General features: G+C 42.2%; 1 protein-coding gene across 4 annotated transcripts in view; it reads right to left on the bottom strand.

Annotated features, from left to right (window-relative positions):
* Klhl32 (kelch like family member 32) overlaps positions 1-16,338 on the bottom strand; it is a 228,057-nt gene that overhangs the window by 20,311 nt on the left and 191,408 nt on the right. For all 4 annotated transcript variants that reach the window (XM_048420226.3, XM_048420227.3, XM_048420228.3 and 1 more), the window contains one exon: positions 1,223-1,281. In XM_048420226.3, coding sequence (XP_048276183.1) covers positions 1,223-1,281 — 59 coding nt within the window. The remainder of the gene's footprint in view (positions 1-1,222; positions 1,282-16,338) is intronic.

Raw genomic sequence — 16,338 nt, 5'->3', positions numbered from 1 at the left:
GAAGAGGAGAGGCCTGGTGGGGTCATTCCTAATAAGCTAGCGTGTGAATACTAATCAGTGGTGGGGAACCAGAGGTCACCCCAGCCTGCCTGTTGGCAGGTAGCGATGTGCTCTGTGGCAGATGGCAGGCATTATCGACTCTCCACAAAGGCCTAGAAGAGAAATAAGCACCAGGGCTGAATGATAGAGTTATTGAGATTCCGAGCAAGATGCAAGCAGATGTGATGTTTGCCAGTACCCACCGTAAACAATATGCCAGCAGAATTTTTAAAAAAGAGCATGTGTGTACAAACATGAAACAGAACTCATTTAAGCAGTGTTAATGCTGTCTTCTTCCTTAACCATGTGTGCACCAAACTCAGGCTTCTGCAATTAGTGCTCCCTCATGAGACAGCTGACCCGCGAGCGTGCAGTCTCTGCAATCTACAACTTTTAATAACAGCAGGAGAGACTTCTAAAAAGGGAAATGCCCTCCTCAGTAAAGTCATTGTTAAAAATACTGCAGAAATACCGGGAACACTATGCATAAGCTTGCGGTGCCTAACCAGATGCAGCCTGCCAAAGTCAACCTGTTGTTTCATCTCCAGATATCGCTAGCTGATGGATATAAAACCTTCACATCACACCATTTCGGAATACTGTCACAATAAAAAAAATGTTTAGATATCTAAGTCATGGAAATGGCAAAACTCATTAGATTTTGCCTGTCTGAAAACTTTTTTTTTTTTAGAAGGAAAAGAGAATAAAAACATGTCTCATTTTAGGGGAAAAGGAGAATTAACTGTGCACCATAACGGCATGAAAAGGGCCGAACTGTTAGAGGCACACCATTCTCAGATTCCTTCAGTTACTTCCAATTTGCCTTTGTCCTAGATAGTATGCTAGAACACAGTTGGCTATGGTAAGTCAAATGACATTATTTGATTTGAGAATAACAAGGTCATCATGATGTTTCCTTCCCCAAATGTCATCTCTTCCAAAAGGACGTAGCTACAATCAAAATCCTCTCTACAGAAGGCAAAGCTCTGTGTCATTAGATGTAGCATGAAGTCATAGGAGCTGAACTTTTGCAGTAATAAAGAGGAACCAAAGGCATTCCCCTAGATTCGTTCTTTTCCCCCATGTAGCTTAAGGTGCATTTGTGCGGCATTCTAATGAATATCTCCGGCGGAAACCTTTCATAGATGCATCTTAAGGCAATGACTTCTTATCAAGTTCTTACCTGGTTGGGTTCATACACCATCAGTCTGTTTTGATACTGTGCCGTGTTAGTTACTCCACCTGTAATGGAGTAGCACATGTTAGACCTTTCCAAAAGAAGTAGGAGCAACAGATAAAGGACAGTGAGCTACAGTTGAGTATCTTTGTATGCTATCAAAGAGAACCCATGACATAATTAAGAAATTTATTGTAGGGGTGGGGGATGGGAGGAGAGAGTGTGGGGAGAGATGACTGGAATTGGGGTGTATGGGGGAGCAATGTGGAAACCTAGTGCAGTGGAAACTCCCTGGAATCTATGAGGGTGACCCTAGTGAGGAATCCTAGTAATGGGGGATACAGAGCCTGAAACAGTCATCTCCTGGAACCAGGCAAGGCTTTCAGGGGTGTGACTGTGACATCAACTCAGCCCTAAAACCTTCCACCCTGCCAGATGTGTTGGGGTAATGGTGATACAGAGCTTATGGGAGTGGCCAACCAATGACCGGTCTAACCTGAGACCCATTACCACACAAGGGAGCCCATGCCCAACACTGCTTGGATGGCCAGAAACCAGGGGCTGGTTAGCCAAAATACATAGGATAGAATAAACACAACTAGCCAAATGGAAAAAAAAAGTCAATGAAATGATTCCTAATGATATTTTGCTATATTCATAGACCAGAGCCTAGGCCAATCGTCAGAGAGGCTTCATCCAGCTGCAGATAGGAGCGGATGCCGAGACCCGCAGCTGAACATTAGGCGGTCAGCTTGGGAAACCCCGCTAAAGAGGGAGGAGGAAGGGCTGTAGGAGCCAGAGTTGCTGAGGGCACTACAAGAACACAGCCCGCAGAATCCACTCATCAGTGCTCCTAGGGGCTCACACAGACCGGATTGGCAGGAGCCTGCATGGGTCTGCATCAGGTCCTCTACACATATCTTATGCTGGTGTAGCTGGGCGTTCTTGTGGAGCTCAGTGGAAGTGTGTGTGTGGGGGGGGGTGTCTCTGACTCTTCTGCCTGTTTTGGGAATCCTTTTTCTCCTAATGGGTTGCCTCATCCCGCCTTGGTTTGAGGGTTTGTGCCAAATCTTACTGTAATGTGTTAGGCTATGCTGTGTTTGGGTGATGTCCCTGGGAGGCCTGCTCTCTTCTGAAGGGAAACAGAGGAGTGGATCTGGGGGAGGGCAGAGAGTGGGGGAGGGGACTGGGAGAAGTAGAGGGAAGGGAAAATGCAGTTGGGACATATTGTGTGAGAGGTGAATAAATAAAAGAAAGGAACATATCGTAGAAGAAGCAGATTCCTCCAGAAACATTTCAGTACCAGTCTGCTCGTGAGCGAGTGACGATGAGTAGTCCCCAGTACAGCAAGCTGCTCTGCGTGGCCAGATGAAGGGGCAAAGGCGTGGGGTGAATACAGCGCACACAGATTAGATTTCTCTCTGTATAATTTATTCTAGGCACAGAGTTACATAAACTGTCCCTGTCCTTACCCAAGTTGGCAGTTTCCGAGTTCTCAGCTCTGTGCATTAGTGAGGTGATAGCTTTCTATTTCTTTGGAAGGATCACATAAAGCAAAAGGCATTATCTATCAAAAGATGTTTAGGCCCAGTACTATGTAGTAGGAAATAATAATAATATCAATGAATGTGCCACATTTAAAAATAAAAAAGAGATTATATTTGATAATACATTTTCAACTGGCTAAAAATATTATCTTAATATGAAATCTGTATAAAATTAACTGAGGGCTTTTTTTCCATACAAAATCTTCAAAATCTGTTGACTGAGGCTTCTGTCCCACTCAGTCCCACAGCCTTTCAGTCCCAAGGAAGCACATAGAGGCCTACATTAATAATAAACTGAATAGCCTATTAGCTCAGGCTTCTTATTAACTAATTCTTACATCTTACATTAACCCATTATTTTTATCTATGTTAGCCACTTGGCTTGGTACCTTCTTTAGTGAAGTATTCTCATCTTGCTTCCTCTGTGTCTGGGTGATGACCACAAACTGAGCTTTCCTTGCCCCAGAATTTCCATTCTCCTTGCCCAGTCTCTACTTCCTGCCTGGTTGCCCCGCCTATACTTCCTGCCTGGGTTCTGGCCAAGCAGCATTTTATTAAACCAGTACAAGAAACAAATCTTTAAAGGGTAAAACCATTGTCCCACAGCAAAAATCCAGGGTGCATCTGATACAACCCAGTAGCTGCTTTCCAAACACTAAACAGGATAAGAGGAGCTGGCGGCTAATGACCACCAAATGGGATAGCACACTTTAAACCTCCCCAGTGCAATGACTTCAGTCAACTTTGTAAAATGGCCTTTTTTTTACAGTGCTCATATCTAAGAGAACAGACTATCTGCCTAACCAGGAACCATGAAAGTCAATACTTTAACTGTTTTTCCTACCTGTCCCCACATAGGCTGAGGATACTTTGTCTAAAAGTCTAAAGCCTAAAAGCCTCCAAACATTTTGAATGCAGATATGATGACACAGTGGGAATCCTCACATCTCGCCTCCAGTAAGATGCCACAGCAAGAACACCAGAAATTTGTATGAAATTATCTTCAGATTCTGTATATAAGGTTACATGAATTTTATGTTTAGAAATGGTTGCCATCCCTAAGACATCCGATCATAGGTACACAACTAAGCAAAAATCTGGAAATCTGAATGACTCAACACATCTAATCCCAAGCACTCGAAACGGGGGGTACTCAGCTCTTACATGTGTGGGAGCCCACAGTGACTCTATTCCATCTTGACTTAAGGTCAGAGAGTCAAGCTTGTTCTTGCTCCATATGGGCAATTAACAGGATGTTTGGCAAAAGGCATGGTTACTAGGTGTTTTGAGAATTAAGGAGGTGAATACACTTGTTCATTTCTTGAGTAAGGAAGTCTTTTGCCCTCCCGTTTTTGCTTTGTGTATGAAAAGGGTATGAGAAATAAATTTGAGGCTGCTGCAGTATTCGCTGAGAGCCCTCCTGATTCTATCTTCTGTCTTTTGTCTCTTTCTTCACTTCCCTATTCAGGTATGGTTCGATAAGTTGCCGGCATACGTGCTTTTCTTCACAGTTATGCTGTACAATGAGCCCCATAAAATCAACACATTTTAATTTTAGTTTAATTTTTACTATTAGGTGGAAATTTTTTAAGGAAAATCTCTAAGGACTAAAAAAGTGAGGTATTTTAAACCCATGTGATAATGGGAATATGAGGATTCCAAACCTATCTTTATAAATATCACCCATAAGTAGTTTCAGATACTACTGTAAAAGGGTATTCTTAATATGAATCAGAAAGACTCAATTCTTAAATATAAATTCACAATCAGACCGGCTGGAAAAGATGTTCCCATAGGGTTTTTCTAATGTGGAAGACACAGATAGCTGTAGAACTGACCACAAGGCTTTAGCATTTTCTTAACTTAGGCTGCTTTCTGATGCTAGGACCCGACTTGGCTTTTTAAAAAAATCACTTAGATTAGGTATAGTTGTAATGACTTTCTCTGTCTCCTTGAAATGTCAATTATTTTAAGACACTTGCCACTTTTAGGAAACAAGAAGATCTTTTTTAAGGACCTAGATCTCTTTGAAATATCACTGAGGAAAATGATGTCCTTGTCCTCAGTTTTTAGTAGAGTAAAGGAGTTTGATTTTGATAGGTACCAACTAGCAAATTCAAATGGCCTCATTACAGGGGAAAGATTGCACACTGAGGAACAAATGCATGTGCTTGCTGCATCCACCGAGCAGCCTTTCTTTGCTCCAAAGTCCATCCTTTGCACACTCTGCTTCTGAAGAAAACCCATGTTTCCAAACCCTCACCTCTGTCTTCTTTCATGGTCTGTGTCACCCAGCTATTTGTTTCTTTGTTCTGGTAGTTCAAATGCTCTGAGTAGGTCTCTACCATCAGCTCCATCCCCAAGAAGTAAATGAACCAGAATCCAGAGGAAGAATAATAACTCGAATTGACTTAGAACAGTCAATTAATGCCAATACTACTAGATACATAAGAGATGGTCTCTGGTCCAAGTCAATAATTTTCCAAAACCCTAATAAAAAAAAACTGGATCCTCCATGTAATTAATGGTGGTTAGTATTAACTGGAGAGTTTCTTTTTAGTTTTTAATTCTGTAGCCTTCAATCACATTTTTATTAGTTTTTTTTCAAAAAATACCAATCCAAATTCCCACTCCCTTCTCCCCACACATTCCTTCCACACACCTTCTCACCCCACCCCCTCTAATCCTAAGAGAAGGTAAGGCACTTTTCTTTGTGGAAGGTTCAAGGCCCTCCCTACTACATCTAGGCTGAGCAAGGAATACATCCAAAGAGAATAGGATCTCAAAAAGTCAGTACACACAGTAGGGATAAATCCCAGTGCCATTGCCAGTGGCCCCTCAGTCTTCTCCAGCCATGAAACTGTCAACCACATTCAGAGGGACTAGTTTAGTCCTATGCTTGTTCCTTCTCTGTCCAGCTGGAGTTGGTGAGTTTCCATTAGCTCAGGTAAACTGTTTCAGTGGATGAACCCTTCATGGTCTTAATGTCTTTGCTCATATTCTCATTCCTTCTACTCTTCAATTGGACCTTGAGAGCTCAGTCCAGTGCTCCAATGTGGGACTCTTCCTCTTTTTCCATCTGTTGTTGAATGAAGGTTCTATGGTGATATTTAAGATAATCATCAGTCTGAATACAGGGCAAGACCAGTTTGGTAACCCTCTCCTCTATTGCTTAGGGTCTTAACTGGGGTCATTCTTGTGAATTCTTGGGATTTTTTTCTAGAGCCAAGTTTCTTGCTAACCCAATAATGGCTCCCTTAATCAAGATATCTCTTTCCTTGCTCTCATATCTGTCCTTCCACCATCTCAACTATCCCATTCCCTCAAGTTCTCCTCAACCCTTCTCTTCTCCCCTCTTCTTCACCTTCTCCCCTTTTTTCTACTCCCTGCCCCCATGCCCCCAATTTTGTCAGTTGATCTTGTTTGTTTCCAATTTCCAGGTGGGTCTATACATGTTTTTCTTTGGGTTCACCTTATTACTTGGCTTCTCTAGGATCGTGAACTATAGGCTCAATGTCCTTTGTTTATAGCTAGTATCCAGTTATGAGTGGGCACATACCATATTCATTTGGTCTAGGGTGCCAGATTCAATCACCTTTTAAAGTATATATTAATTATAGAAAGTAAGGCACCGCTTTTAAAATCAACAAAAGCTTCGTCTACAGAGAACAGAGAGGGAGGAGATTCCTGTTCTTTACAAAAGCTTTCTCTGAATTTACTGAATGTCTCATTTCTAAAATAGAGTCAACTGAAAAGAAATGACATTTAAGAAACATGACGTCACAATCCCAACATAGAGTCAAGGCGTACACCAAAACAAATAGAGAGGTGCATTTCCTTTTACTCCTGATCTCTGCTTCCTATCTGATTAAAAAGGAATGTGGAAGAATTCTTTTTTGGCATAACCACATAAGAATAAATGAATCTATTGAGTCCACACATGTGTTCAAGGTCAGAATGATTGCCAGCACTTGTGATCAGGGTCATAACTACCAGATTAATGTCCAGGTCACATCTGATGACATCTCTAACTGAAATCAAGCAAGTAGCCATGCTCCCAGTTCTTACTATGAAACTCTGAAAGCATCTCTACATTTTTTTTTTAGAAATATGGATCAGAGGGGGCTGGAGAGATAGCTCAGTGGTTAAGAGCGTTGCCTGCTCTTCCAAAGGTCCTGAGTTCAATTCCCGGCAACCACATGGTGACTCACAACCATCTGTAATGAGGTCTGGTGCCCTCTTCTGGCCTGCAGGCATACACGCAGACAGAATATTGTATACATAGTAAATAAATAAATAAATAAATATGTTTTTTTAAAAAAAGAAATATGGATCAGAACTAAGACCCACCACTGTAAACTATCCATTGTATGACAATATTGAACGTGTTTGTAGCACTATGTATATCTGAATCTGCTCATCATAGACTAAATATACAATCAGTATAGTATATAAATATATAATCAGTGAGTTACAGTGTGACCACCGCACCCCTTCAGCTACATGGGGTACACAACTGATCACCATGCTCTTCAGAATTATTGTTCAGAGCCGTTATTTATTCACTTCCACAGATGCATTCATAATGTGATTTTTATTAATCTGCACTCAATAATTAGATTCCTCAGCATTACACAGAACTTTTCACTCGCATGATGCTGTTGAGAATGAGATATTGGATCACTAGTTGGGAATAAAGATGGAGGTCCCAGCTAGTTATCTGCATGATTACCTCTAGAATGGGAAGACGCAGGAGGTGCCTGACGAACTAGGGCTGCAACTTTCACCAAGTTGGGATTGCAAAAGGAGACAGGGGAATTGCCGCTATTGCTTTTCATTTTGAAGTAATTTACAAATGAGCATATAAACAAATTCATTTCTTCCGAAGTACAAAAAAAAAATAAATTTTCCAGAAAGCATCCAAGTTTTCAGCCCACATTTATTCCGGAGAGCTCCGCTATTACATTCCCTTCACACGGCACTCTTCACTTTAGATTAATCTGCTAAAATGAGATGCTAAGGATTTGCATACAGATTTGACTATACAAAAATAGATATGAAATTAATAACAGTCTCTATATGTTTTAATTTCTCCTGCTCTGGAGTACCCTTGCCGGCAGCAGTTTTCCTGGCTTTGAAAGTCATCAAGCTGATTTGTGTGCTCTGGGTTACGACGCCACATGCTGCTGCACTGTCCCCTGCAATCAAAGCACTCGCAGAGATAGATTCCATGCCTTCTTCTATCGAGTATATTTTATAGATTGGCAGTTTGATCTCTCTCCCCCACCCCAGGAGGGATAATCTGCATCTTAACAGCTTTCCATAGATACGGCTGTCATTAAATATGCCACCTCATATCAGTATCCATTTTTTAAAACCAAGTTTCCTCTAACTTTGAAGTGTCATAGTCAAAGTTAAGACTTCTCAGCCAAAATGGAAAGTGAGCAACCTTGCCGTATACTTTTGAACTGTCCCTTAAAGATATACTGCAGGTTCCCCAAAGTCAAATAAGTCTTTAAAAGCTGCCAGGAGGAATGAGAAGTTACTACCAGGCGACCACGGGTGAGAAGCACATTCTATCATCGCGACAAGGGGAAAGCATTTTTCTTACGCTTCTCTGTACAGCTCTCCACAAAACTTGTGTCAAATGGATGGATGCCTATCAGAGAGGATGACAAGTGACTGCCACACAGCCTTTGTCTCTGCTACCAAGAAATGCTAAACACTCTCACAGTGTGCAGGGCAACAATAGCTCGATCCTGACAGCCCCTACAAAGCAGTGGGTTAGCAAAGCTCTTCTTGTACTTCGGTTAGAGTAGGTCCTAGTCTGATGCTATTTTTTTTTTCTTTCTCTAATTGCATTTACTCATTGGTTGGTTGGAAGGCATGCATTGTGCTAGGGCATGCACACGGAGGACAGAGGACAATTGACTGAAGTAGGTTCTCTCCTTCCACCATGTGAGGACTAAGGAACCAAACTTCAGCCATTAGGCGTGGTCAGGCACCTTTACCAACTGAATCATCTCACAGTCTCTGCTTTTATTTTCCAAAACCAAGAAATACATCTTTGATGAGTAGATGGTCCTCTGCTTAAATCCTAGGAAGAGAGGCCTGTGGCGCCTAGCATAGACAGTGCTAAGGCACAACGGACAGCAAGAGACAAAGAGCTGGACCCTCTCCATGCTCCAAAGAGGGACAATCCTGCCTGCAAATTGAGGATTGAGGGAAAGTCGCTTGAGTTTTCTGACGCTGTCTTGCATGCTCACAGCGCCACCTTCACATTAGCCTAGGGGAAGAGGAGGAAGATCGGGAAAAATTTCTGTCTTTGGGAGCCATGTACCACAGCCAGTCTCAGGCTCCTCATAAGCAAAATGAAGATCCTGACCTCCCTCAGAGGCTGAGACGACTAACACCCAGGGAACAAAAACAGTTCAGGAGTGGACATTTGCTACAACTCCATAGTCACAATGTCACACTTTCTTACCATTTCCATGTGAAGGACATTGAAATAGTGAATGCATTTTGCATTCTGAATGCTATTTCCTGTACCATCATTTGCTTTCCTTTGTATGGGTATGTATGTACATGTTAAATGTATGCTCGTATGTGGAGGTACGCTTGCACAAGTGTGTGGAAGCTGGTGTCATTCCTCAGGGAAAACCCGCTTTATTGTTATTTATTTGTTTGTTTACTTTGGTTTTTCGAGACAGAGTTTCTCTGTGTAACAGATCTGGCTGTCCTGGAACTAGCTCTGTAGACCAAGCTGGCCTTGAACTCACAGAGATCCACCTGCCTCTCTGCCTTCCAAGTGCTGAGTCCTGGGATTAAAGGTGTGCACCACCACTGCTTGGAGATTTTTTTTTTTTGAATCATGTTTTCTCAATGACTTGGAGCACACCAAATAGGCGAGAGTCTGGCCAGCAACACCAAGACTCTGCCCATCTTCACCTCCCCAACACTGGGATGTCAAGTGCCTGCCCCGAGGTCTGGCTTGCTTTTCCTTGGATTCTGAAGAAGCAGGTCCTCCCAAGCATTTTACATGCCGAGCTATCACCCCAGGACCCAGAGGTCTTTTTTTTTTTTAAATAAGTAGAATAACTGCCTACTTCACTTGGCCTTTTTTCTTCTTTAATAGTTTCTATTTCCTCTTGTTTAAACTCATTCCAATTTCACACTCACAGTTTAATTACCCCGAAAATGACGACATCATGTATGAGCTCATATTAATCATTTTTATAGAACTAAACTCACTATTACCCCTTGAGAAAAGTGGCACAATTGGAATAGATACAAATAAGTTCGATTTTTTTTATTTCGAGAAAGGATTTCATTTTCTAGCCCAAGCTAAACTGGAACATACTATGTAGCTGAGGTTGGCCTTGAACTCATAACAGTCCTCCCAGATCATCCTCCTCTGTGCCAATGTTGGGACTACAGGCACGAGTCTCCATACCCAACAAGAACAATACATTTCTATTATCTATTTTTATAAGCCACAAAACGCCTATATTTTATGATGTTTCTAATGCTGTATAAAGAGTTATAACAGGTATCTTTATACTATATTGGCATGTTGAATAACACATTTAACCATGTACTAAATTAAAGCTAGGATCTCTATGAATTCTGTCCCACTTAAGAAGCTCACACAAATGGCTGTGTAACTAATGCACTAAACCTGTAAGAAGGACAGTCTCAAACTTACAAAGTATTTATAAAAGATTGCTAATGATTCTTCTATCACCTAGCATGAACCAGAACAAATATACAACCTAGAAATAGGTAAACTGCCTACCATGTGCTGTTTTGAATAAGTGAAATCTACCAAAATGCTATGTCAAGTAGGGGAACCTGCCATTTAAAATCTCATTAAAACTTCACTGTAACTTTCATCGCTCAGAATCCCACCTCCAGAGAAACTGCACGTTGTGAGCAGGGTTGCAGTCTCAAGTCACAACCTCCATGCAGCAGTCTCTGGCTTTGCTGGGTTCTTACTGGATCTTTAACTGTCCTCTTCAGCCACTCGCTATGATGTAGCTCTAAGCATCTTACATCTCTCATGTTTATAGAGCACCCCCACTCGGCTGTCTTCACTACTTCTGTCTCTGTGGTAGAGACACAAGAAATCATCAAACCAAAAGCTGCTCTTTCTGGAAGAAGAAACGGTGGAGTTTTCAACTTAAAAGAATCCTTTTAGGCAATGAGCAATAACAAATATCAGCATTTCAGGGCATCGTCATTTTTCTCTGTATCATTTACTTTAGGGATAAGTTCTATTTATAATTTAAGTGTGTGGGCTGGAGAGATGGCTCAGCGGTTAAGAGCATTGCCTGCTCTTTCAAAGGTCCTGAGTTCAATTCCCAGCAACTACATGGTGACTCACAACCATCTGTAATGAGGTCTGGTGCCCTCTTCTGGCCTGCAGGCATACATGCAGAAAGAATATTGTATACATAATAAATAAATAAATAAATAAAATATTTAAAAAAATAATTTAAGTGTGTGCAGCCAAACACTAGGCAGACCTCAGAAAATCCTGTTTATGAGAAAGAGGAAAGATTATGGGAGTCAGAGCGACCAAGGACACCATGGGGACTGGGAAAGACACAGAGTCAACTGTCCTAGGTTCAGGGGAACTCACAGAGACTGAGCCACCAGCCAGAGGACTTGCATGGGACTGATCTGAGCCCTCTGCACATGAGTTGCAGTCGTGTGCCTTGATCTTCTTGTGGACCTCCCGGCAGAAGGAGCAGGGACTGTCTCTGACTCTGTTGCCTGCTCTTGGAACCTTTTCCTGCTGCTGGGTTGTCTTGTATAGGAGAGGAGGTGCCCTAGTCTTGCTTCCACTTGATAGCCCACGGCTGGCTGAGATACATGGAAGGCCTGCACTTTTTTGAAAGGAAGAGAGAGGAAGTGGATGGGGGAGGGCTGGGAAGAGAGGAGGGAGGAAGAGGAAACTGCGATTGGACTGGGAAAAATGACTAATTGATTGGCTAATAAAAAAGAATAATTTAGCGTGTGTTTCTCAGACCTTCTCTAAAAACGATAAACTGGTGCGGGAGAATTATCTGTATTCTGTCAATCATATTTTAATAAAACGCTGATTGGCCAGGCAGGCAGTATAGGCGGGAAAGCCAGACAGGAAGTAGGGGTGGAGCAAAGAGACTGGGAGTATTCTGGAAGCAGAAGCTCTCTCTCAGCCACTCCTGCACAGACCACCGAAGAGGCAACATGTAAGCTGTCACACTGAGAAAGGTACTGAGCCCATGTGGCTAAAATAGATAAGGATAATGGGGTAATATATGTTATAAGAGCTAATAAGTAGCCTGACCAAATGGGCCAATCAGTTTATAACCTTATGGAGTCCTGTGTGTAATTTCTCTTTGGGATTTGCCGGCTGTTGGGGTACCGGGCGGGACGGAAACCCCAACAAGCCGGCCCTCATGTTACAATAAACAACTGATGGTTGTATGGTCCGTGGTTCTCAACCTTCCTTGTGTTGCGACCCTTTAATATAGTTCTTCATGTCGTGGTGACCCCCAACCATAAAATTATTTCCTTACTACTTCATAACTGTAATTTTGCTACTGTTATGAATAATAATGTAAATATCTGGTATACAAGATATATGATAAGAGACCCCCCCATTGGGGCTGTGACCCACAGATTAAGAACCACTTGTTTAGAGGGAAACCCTCATTTTTAAAACCAGAAACAGAATTCAAGTCCTGTCAAATGCTAGCTCTCTGACAAGGGAACCACCAGGGCACTTTATGCTTTATTTTCTGGACAGCAATATAAAGACAAACAAAATACTCTTCAGGACTCTGCTATGTGAGGTGGGGAGAAAGGTGTTCACTGGTTTTCAGGATGTAGAAGATCTGAATGCTCCTTCCTTTAAACCACTTTGAATTTTTTTTTAAAGCATTGTAGGTAACTCATTTCTGTTTGGCTTCCATCTCAGTCCACCAGCAAGGTTTGTTTTCATTTCTTTCAGATGTCTGGAAGTTTAAGGTTTGAGTAGAAGTAAGAGAGGAAAACAGCGACTGGGGCCGCCTGGGTCCTAGATTCTAAGATAACATAGATTTCTTTTTGGCTACTCCAGCTGACTGGGAACCTTCAAGCTGAATGAAGTACAAGTTATGAAGCCCCAGCCTATGTCGCTCCCTGTGTGACGGGTGCCTCCTGGAACCCAGGGCAACAACCGTGGCCCAGTTTGATTAGCTGGGGTGCTGGCTGCTAAACTCCTTTCTGATGGAGCCCCTGAGCTATTCCTAGCCTGGGAACCTTTTATCATCAGTAAATGTAAAGAGATGCCTTTCCCAGTTCTCTGTTTACATTACCAGAACAGGACAAAAAGTTTTCCAAATTGATAAAGGTTTTGAAAACTTCATTAAAACAAAACAACAAAACCCCCTGTCTGCTCCCTGTTTTTCCCTCAGCACATTTCCGGGGTCCTATCCTCAGGCCCTCCACCTAGGACTTGATAAGGCACAACCTCAACAAAAGTCCTCATCAAAATCTCATTTGAATCTATCAACAAGGAAACTCCTAGGTTCTGGTCCTCACCACTGGTACCCAAAGCAACACCTATCATCTCTCTGAACTGGTACCTGGACCCATAGCTAACATCTTCCTCCACTGGTACCCAGAACCACACCTATCATCTCTCTGGACGGGTACCTGGACCCATAGCTAACATCTTCCTCCACTGGTACCCAGAAACTACACCATCATTTCCCTTCTTTGGGCTCAGTGCTAGAGCATCTCTTTCTTCTTCTCTGGCCCAGTTCTTCCTGCCCATCAGGACTTTACATCTGTTGTCAGTACCCAGGATTCTCATTCCTGGTGCTGGGGAATTGCTCTGAGATTTTTCCAACAAAATGGAAGTCTCTCTTTCCTACATCTTTCCTAACTAACAAGTTTACTTAATGCCTTTACATCCTTTTTAAAAAAGAAAAGTTCCTTCGTCGATCTAGATTTTCTTTTTTTAACTATTCTTTTTTTCTAAGATAAATTTCTTTTTGATTTCCTTTTTATCCTTCTAAACTCCTTTTCCCTTCTCAAAGTCAAAAACTATTTATAAACAAAGGAAAAATGTTCCTATCACAGGACTGAGTTATGTATGCCCCACAAAGCGTACAATCTCTTGCCATAGGCAGGATAGGGGAAGCCAAACAATAACATTGTCTGATGAGCTCTGACTCAGGGATGAAATTTCAATAATACAGTATCTGTGGGATTTACAGGAAAGCAGCCAGCGTAGCTTGTACCTGTAGTTTCTACCTCCTTACTTCCTCGTTGCGCCTTGACTATAGCACTCTGCTTCTCTCCGGCTTCCATTCATCTGAAATACCTTCCATTGACAGTTTATAATGGGAAAAAGTATTCTGGACTGGTACTTCTGTGATACCACACAAGTCTCACTCACTGTGGGCTCCTGTTTGGGATCTGGTTACTTCAAAATCCCCTCCCTTACTGACTCTGGTATCTCATGCTTTCAGAGGGCCGACCCAGTGTCTTCATTACTTGTGTTTCCTAACATGGTACCCTTGGGCCCTTTCCAGACCATGTCTTGCCCGCTGCCCATCTGTCGCCTCACAATATCCATCATTCAGACTGTGATCTTGCATTTGCACTGAAAAACAGAAGACAGAGTCCTCTGTCTAAGTCAGAGGGAGGGGCCTTAAAGAATGGAGGCAAGTTAAAGCCAGTGAAGGAGAGTAGGAAAGAGGGCTCCCAGCAGCAGCAAGCTGAGAAGCGTCTCGTGCTTGGAGAACTGAGAAGATGCTCCCAATCACAGTCCTAACAATCTCAACTGACTAGAACTGTCAGCCGTTTGGACCCATGGTTTTTGCACCTACAGATTCAATGTGGCTTCAAAATATTGGACAAAAACTGTGCAGGTACCATACATATATAGTATTCCATGCCAGTGTTGTCTAAACAATACTCGATATTAACTATTTTCTTAGCATCTGCACTGTGGTATGTGGGACAATGTGCACAGGCTTTACGCAAAAATTATGCCATCTTCAATAAGGAACTTGGGCATATGAGGGATTTCCACTCCCCGTTTTTTCTTTTATTTTTGAGATTATAATATAATTACATAATCTCTCCCCTCTCTTCCCTGAAACCCCTTATCTCCCATCTGAGAACATTTCTATGGGCAGTCTCCCCCCCCTCCCCCCCCCCGCGTGTGTGTGTGTGTGTCTGTTCTTGAGCCAATCCCCTGTGGTTACTGAAGGACAACCACACAAGCAAAGCAGGAAGCTGGGTGTTTCCACTACAGCAGTTCCTAAGAGACAAGCGGTTACCAAAGTGATCCCATGATGATGTTCAAGAGGAAAGTCAGGGAGGAAGAATAAAAGACAGGAAGAAGCAGGAGCTGGGGCCACTGGGACCAAGAGGCTACTTCGCATGCCTCCTTGAACATTAGTTTCTGCTGTTGACATTACTTCTATACCCTGGAAATACTCGGAGTACCACATCATCACAGGCTGCACCTGCCTACCAGACCCAACTCTGCTGCTCTAGCATGAGGCCACAATAGGAGGTAGAGAAGCCAGGAGCCCTGCTTCACATCTCGTGATCGGTGAGTGAGGCGAGTTTCACATCTGGGAGTCACTCTACTCCACTGTCTAACCTGGGAGTCACTTTACTCCACTGTCTATCCTGGGAGTCTCTCTACTTCATCGTCTAACCTGGGAGTCACGCTACTTCATTGTCTAAATGTTTCACATCCCAACCACAGCCATGCCTGTTCTTAATTGCCAATATTTTAAATGCAAACAAAATAATATCTTTTGCAGCTAGAGAAACACCAAAGCTATGACATTTTAACAGCATTATTTAAAATTACCTTATTCTTAATCTTAGTAGATAACACAAAACCCAAAATTCTTTCAGTAGACTTGAACGAATAAAAGTGATTTAAAATGAAACAATAGAAGCTTCATATAAAACCAACTGAGATGAAAACAAGCACAGTTGTTAGGAAATTAAAGAAATGTCAACAAAACTTCTTTGGTTGCTATATTTAAAAACAAACAAACAAATAAAAAAAGACAAGAAATTGATTGTCAGCTCCTAGAGGGCAGGAGGTAAATTTGCTGAAATAATCATATTTACCTATGGCACTGCCCCACAATATTTAGAATACAGCACTTACTAAGAGAATCAAGAAGGCATGACATGATGCTCTTGAGTAATTGCAGGACCATTTGTCTTGTTTTCTAGTGTTAAAACACTCATTTCATGGTTAGAATCTCACTACCTTGCTGCTATCTGATAACAATAAACAGACAAGTTCTGCGAGACGGGCTCAGATCCATTTTCCCTCACACACACAAAAGGAGTTTTTCAGTAGTTCACATGCTGGCCTGTACAACAGAGGGCGTGGATTTTCAAACACAGCTACAAGACATTTAATGCTTCTTTCACATCAGAACTGCGGATTTCAAATCAAAATGGGATAGAGCATTTGCAGGCTGGGTCACGGTGTCAAATGCGACAGAAGCCTTTAAAATTTGATTGTCCCTAACACCTTAAATTAAATGCTAATGGGCATAT

This window comes from Myodes glareolus, chromosome 16, assembly GCF_982192425.1.
Source record: "Myodes glareolus chromosome 16, mMyoGla1.1, whole genome shotgun sequence".
NCBI classification, from domain to species: domain Eukaryota; kingdom Metazoa; phylum Chordata; class Mammalia; order Rodentia; family Cricetidae; genus Myodes; species Myodes glareolus.
Note: the sequence above shows the minus strand (reverse complement) of the source record. Positions and strands in the feature narration are given on the sequence as shown.